The sequence below is a fragment of the Morone saxatilis genome, unplaced genomic scaffold (genome assembly GCF_004916995.1).
Source record: "Morone saxatilis isolate NCDOM2014 unplaced genomic scaffold, NCSU_SB_2.0 Contig0, whole genome shotgun sequence".
Taxonomy (NCBI): Eukaryota; Metazoa; Chordata; class Actinopteri; family Moronidae; genus Morone; species Morone saxatilis.
In genome coordinates this window covers 504,292-513,085 of record NW_023339650.1, presented here as the reverse complement: position 1 = coordinate 513,085, position 8,794 = coordinate 504,292, and the positions used below count along the sequence as shown (strand labels likewise).

Genomic DNA, 8,794 nt, shown 5'->3' with positions numbered 1-8,794 from the left:
ATTTATTTTCTAAATTAAAGTAAAATAAAATGTTTTTTTATTTTTTTTTTTTTTGGGTGGACCCGCCACTGGTCCCACGTCGGGCTACACCCAGTGCCTCGAGGGCTCGCGCACAGCCACAGTCGCCCCAGCGCCCGAAATCCGCGTCAGTCGCCGGGAGCTTAGAGATGGAGGACAGCTCGGGTACATGGTCAGCGCTATCAGAACACTGTGCAAAAGACTTGATCTTCTATAGCAAGTGTCTTCAGTGCAAAACGTGGAAGATATCATGGCGCATGCAGACCTTCCTCAACGTACAGTGAAAGATAGCAAACTGTGTAGATAAGAACATGATGTTGCGACTGGTACGGGAGAATTTGAGGAGGTTCGCGATATATTCTTCTAGGAGTTTGTGTTCAAAGTACAACGCAAATCCGAAACACTGAAAATCAGACAAATGCCGGAAATGATCACAGTTTGAAGTTTGATCACGTGGCCAGCTTTGACGGCACGCTAGCGATCACTTTTAATCAGCCAATGTTTTTTTACTGCATGAACCGAGGTTTGAAGTTAGAGTGACCGATAAAGTTCCCTCAGGAGCGAGCTGGGTTCAAAACGAACGGCGAATAGTTGTGCAGGAAGTGAGAAAGTGTAGAAATAAAATGACCGATTCGTGTGGAGTTTGGATATGGTCAAGAGGTTTTGTGTGTAGTGTCTCGCGCGGTTAGAGATGCTACCGATTTCAGTAGATAGCTGGTGAAGCGTTGCCGGTGGCTGCTGTAGTTTGTTGGTGAAATATCAGAAGAGTTCTGGGTCAAATGAGTTTACCAGGACGGTCCCCAGTATGCTACATAAGGGGTAGTTCGTGCTCAGTAGAAACCCGCAATGTAGAGAATGTGTGTATGAGTGTGTTGGAGTGTAGAAAGAGAGAGTTGTTTGTGAAGTGGTGTGGCCTGTGGTAATCAGCCATGGAGACGCGGGGAGTATAATTTGTTGAAATGTGACAAACATGTGGGAGTTGTAGGGGTAAACGAGAGCTTCGATGATGGGTAGCGCAGACTAGTGCCGACCTGAGGATAAGCTGGAAGCACATAAGATATCGCAATTTTACGAGGCCTAACCAGCGCGTGGGTTGCCAAAGAAATAATTTAGGGTTTCGTATTATGTTCAGCGCGCAAAAAAATAAATTAAAAATAGATATAGTAAGAAGAACTGAGCAATCTCATTAGGAATGACGAAGCGCTGTGTGCTCAGGAGCAGAGCGGGTGTCCCCAATCGTTGTTGTGCGATCCCGCTCCATCCTGCCACGTGTCGAAGGATCTGTGAGCAAGATGACTGACCAAATTGTCCTGATGCATGTAGGCATACGGTGTGTGAACTGTGTATGAATAGTTAGTTTCTGTTCGATGGACTTTCCCACACTAGTAATGTGTGTGAAAGGGGAAGTGTGCAGCGTGGTTAAAAGTGGCTTTGAGGTGTCGGAAGACTTGGAAAGGCGTATACAAGTACAGTCCATTACATACATTTACCAGCGCTCGTACCTGTAACCCTACCTCATTTTGATTTTCATTTTCGACTTTTCGGCGAGACTTTGCCTGTATGAACGAAGGTAGTAGATTCATCGGATTCTGCTTCAAGCAATTGTCATACAGTCAAAAACGTTGCTTGATAGAAAGTTGTGCTATTTGTGACTGTACGTTGAACGGTGAGTCCGTGTGTTCGTGAAATCGCCACGTTGAATTCCGCAGCCCATTTTTGCCTTTGTTTTGCATTGTATGTTGAACGAACTACCGCCTAGGAATTCATGATCTACTTCAATTGTGGGTTGTCAGAGATTAAAAAATGTTGGCTTTATTAAGGTTTTGCTTTGTATTGTTATGTACTTAAGATGGTTGGTTCGTGGTGTGCACCAAAACAACCATTTTGACTTTTTTGGTCATTATTCTGTGATGTTTCTAGGGCCCGAGCACTGAAGCTTTCTGTTTGGCGAAGAGCCCTTTGTAAGTTGATGGGTTTCTTTTTGTATTTTCTTTAGCATAACTTTGTAATTGATTTATGGAGGCGTTTGCCGCGGGGTGTGGTCGAATAATCGATGAAACGCGCACACATGTCGAGCTTGGGGAAATTTTTATTGGTTCTAGTGTCGTCGTTTGGGGGTTAACTAAGTTTCCCACAAACTTTTTCACGTAATTGCTGGGGGACGCGTCCTGCGCAAAGCAATGCATCTCGAAGATTATTGGTATATCAAAGAAAGTAAGCATGTACTCCATAAACGAGGTTATGGTCTTGGCTGGGTCAGTTTTTTGTCAAAGAAAGGAATTGGACCATATTCCTCCCCATTGGTAAGTTCCCAATTGGAGCACCAATATGGGTTCCTTAAATCGTCCCCGTGTCTTTGCTGTAGGGTTGTGGCAGCGAATTTCCAGGAGCCGATCGCCACAACGGGGGTGCGCGTCTTTTAAAATTGAAGAGAGTTTATATTGCTTCCGCATCTGGCACTTTGGATTAAAAATGAATTAGGTACGCATGAGTTTGCTCAGTGGACGTCCTGGAACCGCGCTATAAATGAGTCACTGATTGCGCACTTATGGTGGCGGCTCTGGTGGCAGTTGGTAAAGCTCAGCTGTGCTGGAGTACCTGTAGTCAGTGGTAGTTGAAGTATGAAATTCAGCGGGCAGTGGTGGATGGGGTGCCAGTAGCTCACGATACACAATTTTTAATGCATCCCCTACAGGATTTTAAAAAAGCACGCCGCGCGCGGCCGACAATGTTCGACCGGAGTATGTATGAAGACTCGCGGACGGCACCGTGTATGCACCCGAGACGTAAAAAAGGGCATTTCTTTGGACCGCGAGAGCCAGCAAACCCCACGGGAGAGTCGGGCGCAGGAGGATAAGTTGGGTGGGGTATGTAGAAAAATTTCTATTGGTGGATGTACATCTGGAGAGGCGTGGCTGTGGCAATCGCGGTCAAAGGGTTCGGGCGTCAGGTGAATTCGAATGTGCAAACTGGTATGCAATTTCCGGCATTTTGCAGTGGGAATATTTTGCAGCGTTTTTTGCATTGTATCGTGAGAACTCGCTCTAGAGATATTTGACGGATCTGCTTCCAAGAATTTGGGTCGAGTACAGTTAAAAAACATTGGGCTGATTACAGAGGTTGTGCTATTGTTCACTGTCCGTTAAAGAGGGCGTGTGCCCTGGCTTTTCCCCTGAAAACTGTGGCCATTTTGAATTTCCGCTTGTATTTGAACAAACTCCTCCAGCAAGCGCTTATCGGACCAAGCATAAAATTGGCAGTACAGTAAAAAATGTCGCTGATTAAAAGTTGTGCGTATTTGTGACTTGTACCCTTTGAACATTTGAATGAAATAGTAGTAACTATAGCTTCCACATGTACAAATATCCCATAAAGCTTGAAGTTTTCTGTAACAGTCCACCTGTACTTCCTCATAACGTTCAGTGTACATGGTCCAGATTTATGAAACTTCGCACGTGTTGATGGGGTCCCGCCCTGAAGACACGCTACATGACAATTTCAGATATAGTGGAGAGCCAGGCTACCGCCAACAGGAGGTAAGCACTGGTGGTAATGTTGATCTGATTTAAGTGCAATTTTCATGTTTGTGGTCGCATGTTACGACGGCAGGTCGACGTGGGCCGCAGCACGCCAACGAGGTGCGGGAGTGGCGAGGTCCCCCAACGTGCTTGCAGGCTTTAAAATGTCTCTTAGAGATTGCATCGGACTGCTTCAAAAGGGTTGGTGGGGGAAGTAGCGTAGTGTGGAAGAGTAAGTTGCTGATTATAGAAGTTGTGCTAGTTCGTGCAGTATTGCTTGGAAGGCCGTTTCTTGTGCATGCCGTCAAAGTTGGCGCGTATGTTATACTGTTCGCGTTGGTTCATTTGGGGTGATTTTCTGAGTGGTCTCGCACGTGTTAGCGACGGCACGTGACGCGGCCGCAGCACACCCCGAGTTGCGTGGAGTGCGAGGGCCCGTTCATCGCTGCTTGCAGCTTTAATTTAAAATGAAATTAAACAGTATATTAAATGTTAACAGTTTTAAGTATACTTCAATATATTACACTTTACACAACTAATTAATTGTGTGTTGCCACAATGTTAACTAGCAATGGCACATGTGCGGTGATGCCTCTGTTGCCTATAACGGAATAACACTAGTCTTATCTTTTAATAGTTTTGAAGGCCAAATCAAACATGGCAGCATGGTTCAATTCAGTTCAATTCAGCGTTTGGTCTGTTAATAAAGAGAAGCTTATAATAGGGTATTTTAATATATATATATACCCAGACCCACTATTGCCCTGAAATAATAGTTGTTTGCTATACTTCAGGTCTTCCTCACTCCTGTGCTGGGATTTTACGGTGTTTGGGTCGCAACACATTCATTTCCCTGAGAGGGTTACTGTTGCTAACTGGCAGACACCTGGAGGCTCGGTGAGTCCACCACACAACTCCTCAGGACAGGAGAATATAGGCTTCAAGATATTTATGGCTTTGAACACCACCACTTTGAGCAGAAACAAACTAATCTGATTAAAATGTCAAATAAATCAAATGCCTGTTTATGTAACATTTAATAGGTTGTAAAATGTATAGATTGTTTAATTCTGATTGTTAACCTACTATATGACTAGAGTGAATTATTATATATTAACTACTTAAGAGTCTACTGGGATCATTCAGAAACTGTCATCTACTGTACATAATGCATCAAACTACAAATACAAAATACAAATACAAAAGTCACACATCCGTAGTCTGCAATGTTGGGGTTAAAGTGATACCTTGGTACTCCCTATTTGTTACTCTACCTGTTATACTCATTGCCTAGTCTCATGTCAAATGAACTGCATTTAATAAGACACTTACAAACAAATTCAACAATCTCACTTAAATGGTAAATGGTCCTGTACTTGTATAGCACCTTTCTAGTCTTCCGACCACTCAAAACACTTTTACACTACCTGCCACATTCACCCTTTCATACACATTCACACAGTGATGGCAAAGTTAACTTAGTTAGTTGGTTCAGTATTTTGCTCAAGGATATTTCCACGTGGCAGGAGGAGCTCGGGATCGAACCAACAACCTTCCTATTAGGGGTCGACCCGCTCTGCCTCTGCACCACAGCCGCCCACTTAAGTCACTCACTCACCAAAGTATGGCTTTATAGTAGACTAGTCCAGGTTTTTTGACATGTTTATCACTAAAGCCATTATACTTCATTTAAAGGAGTCTCTCAAATAGTTTGTCATATTTTTCTCCTTGGACTGACTGAAGAGACTCTCTCTAGTCTTGAATGGATATTGTAGGGAAAAGTTCAGGATCTCCATCTCTGAACCTAAATTCAAATATTAAATAACTTTACAATCTGTTCACATAGGCTGCCCGAGCAGCGCATGGAAACTGCATCATAACAACATAACATATAACAATAACAATCATAACATCTGGCAAAAGCAGGTTTAAAGTCTGTGACACTTTTTTTTTAAACACTACTGTGTTCCAGTACTGGTATCTTTACTGTTGCCTTGCTGCCCATTTAATTTATGTTTTACCTGTTAAACACAAAAAGGTTCACTTGAACGCTCATCTATTAAATCATTGTCCTGACTGCCACAGGAACATCATCCTGGCATTTGCGGGCACACTACGTTACGGCCTGATCCCCAACTTGCTGGGCCGGGGCAGCAGTGCACGCTTCAACAGCAGGGATGCTGTGTGGTGGTGGCTGCAATGTATCCAGGAGTACTGCACACTAGTACCGGACGGTGTCTCCATCCTCAAATGTCCCGTCTCTAGGATGTACCCCACCAACGTGTCTGAGCCTCAGCCTGCTGGAGCCTGGGTAGGACTGTGTGCTGTATTCTCATTCTTAATTCTCATTCAAAAACCACTGATTATCAAATCCTTATCAGACAGGTTCTAAAATGATATTTGATATTTAATAAATCTAAATGTATATTTAATGCAGGACTTCAAACTGGTGTACCCAAGTAAAGTACTAAAACTGTTCTTGTGTACTGGTGCATGCATATCATATAAAGAAGAGGATTTGTGCCATTTTTCCAAAAAAGTTGTGTTTTTCCTTCAGGATCAGCCGCTGTATGATGTGATCCAGGAGGCCATGCAGAGACACATGCAGGGTATCCAGTTCAGAGAGACCAACGCTGGACCACAGTTAGATCCCAACATGACTGAAGAGGGTATTTTAATGCACTCATTAACAATACTGCTTACTGATGTGTGCTAGATTCAGCTTTACACAGATCAGGTCAGCTCCAACTTTTTCCTGTTCTTCTTTGTGATTGTGCATCAGTAGAGAGGTAAATCCTCACAAAAGCCATTAAATACTTATTCATATTTTTTGCAATAAATTACCTACAGATCACATAACAGATATTAGAGAGAAACAGGAGGTTGTACACAACAAGGTCTCCAAGCTGGATTTGCACCGTTGATATAGCAGTCACAAGGTGCTGTGTCTTCAGCCTTGATCATACTTCAGCTGGGTGGCCTGGGTTGAGCAGGACGTCAAGCAGGGAGGGCCGACTGGGTTTCAGGCTGTACATTGGCACCCGCCTGGGGTTTTGTGGTGCTGGGCAGCTGAGTTTCTGTGTTGCTGGGCAGCTGAGACAGCCAATGGTGTCAGGCAACCCAGCATTCCTTTGGGGACTCCATGGTACCCTCTAAAAAATTGCCAGGTGAGTTCCTTTAAAAAATGACTGCAGGACGTGGCTCCTCAGGATTCAGAGAAGGCAAGCGCCAGACTTGTTGGCTCAGGGAGCATCTCCTGCTGAAGGGTCAATCAAACAGCATGGTATAGGTCACAGGTCATATTAAGGAGTATGTTAATGGATTTGAGTGGATCTGGATTTGACTTGGAGTTAATTGTGAGTAATGGGTCGATTCCTGTAGAGAGCTTTGCAGGTGCAGGATTGCCAAACTGGCCCAATGCAGGACTCTGGGCTAGAGTAAAAGCTGGTGTTTTTCAAATGCATAATTATAAGTACAGTGGAGGTCTATCAGAATTAGTGCAGTGGAAATTTCACTAACATTTTTCATTTACAAATAAAACCCTGAAAGAAATTGTGATTAACACACAAATGTTTTCTGTTTTTTGAACATTTGTCAAGTTTGGACATTAGTCCATTTGTACAGTACATAATATACAAAGACATTCATTATTACTGCCATATCACTTTTAGACATCAGTCAATCAATTTTGGTAGCTTTTGAACAAATCCTTTAGGAGTTTTAGAGACTGACTTTGCTTCACTACAACCAATGCAATCAATATGAAGTGTCTTCACATACAGTATTACAAAATATGTTGCAAGTAGAAGTCTCTAGGACCTTAGTAAGTAATATGACTTGCTGACATGCTGGTGACTCTGACACTGTTAACAGCAGCCCATCTCACTCCCGCCAGGATTTAATGTACAGGCTGGAGTCGACCAGACCACTGGCTTCATCTATGGAGGAAATCGTTTCAACTGTGGAACTTGGATGGACAAGATGGGTGAGAGTACAAAGGCACAGAACAAAGGAATCCCTGCTACACCCAGGTACATTTTCTCTATCTTCTCCATCGTTTTTTATTCAGCATCCTTATTATTCATCATTATTATTTTGTACTACATAGACTTTACTACTATTCTTAGTTGACTGAAGCACTATTTCGGCATCAATCAAACCTAAAATTGATCCCAGATCAAATGCACATTGAGCAGCCATGAATATATCTAGATAGGATGCACAGACTGACAATCCCAGTAATATCATACTGATACTGCTGCTATACATTAAGAAAACAATATCTTAAACTCACTAAACTGAGAAGCTACAACAGTTACTATATGACAAAAGTAAGATAAGTGTACATGAAGTCATGAGGTATAGATCCTTTACTGATAACAGAGAAATATAAAAGACATATTTTATTGTTATACAGATTATACAGATATTCCAAATTACTTGTGTAGTGTAAATGTACTCAAGAATTTTTTTTATGTTGAAACTTCTTTCACCATCAACTGAATTAATTAAATGACACTGAACGCTAAACAAATCTTCTCCTTGTCAACACGTATATGTGTCTGTGTGTAATCCAGGGATGGGTCTGCAGTGGAGATAGTGGGCCTATGTAAATCTATTGTACACTGGCTTGTGAAGCTCCACAACAATGGGCACTTCCCCTATAAAGCAGTCAACGTATGCAGAGGAGGTAATTATATACACTACATTACAACATGATTTTAAAAGACCAGTGTGTAGGATTCAGTGGTATCTAGCAATGTAGTTGCAGATCACACGTTGCCTCACCCTCCCCTTCCAAGTGCAAAGGAGAAACTGCAGTCGCCACGAAATGCACGGAAAATGTGAATCTAGAGCCAATGTTTGGTTTGTCCATTCTCATTTTTTCCAAGTTCACCACGATAAATGTATCCAATATCATAATAATAGTAAATATTCTCACATTGCTTGACTTGCATTTACCTTGAACAGGGGACCAAGAGGGAGTCCTTCCAAAATCCTAAGCCTGTTACCATGTCTGAAAGCTAGGCCTGTTTGTTGTATCCCCCTAAAAAAAAAAAAAAAGTTGGACAGGATGTGTGGAAATAGTATATGTTCCAAAATAAAGAACAGGGAGATGAGGTAAATAGTACAGAAGCCGAGAACGGCCATGGATTAACGACTTATTAATTCATTATCTCGAGATAACAAAGTTTGTTTTCTCGAGATAACAAATTAATTATTTCGTTATCTCAACATAACAAAGATTGTTATCTCGT

At 42.4% G+C, this 8,794-nt stretch overlaps 1 protein-coding gene across 1 annotated transcript in view; it reads left to right on the top strand.

Annotated features, from left to right (window-relative positions):
* Positions 1 to 4,330: 4,330 nt before the first annotated feature.
* The window catches only part of LOC118320878 (glycogen debranching enzyme-like), a gene marked incomplete at its 5' end in the record, with an annotated part of 8,612 nt that continues 4,148 nt past the window's right edge, over positions 4,331 to 8,794 (top strand). The window contains 5 exon segments of the mRNA XM_035652004.1: positions 4,331 to 4,433; positions 5,622 to 5,847; positions 6,094 to 6,205; positions 7,432 to 7,567; positions 8,114 to 8,226. Of these exon segments, the coding sequence (XP_035507897.1) occupies positions 4,331 to 4,433; positions 5,622 to 5,847; positions 6,094 to 6,205; positions 7,432 to 7,567; positions 8,114 to 8,226 (690 nt within the window).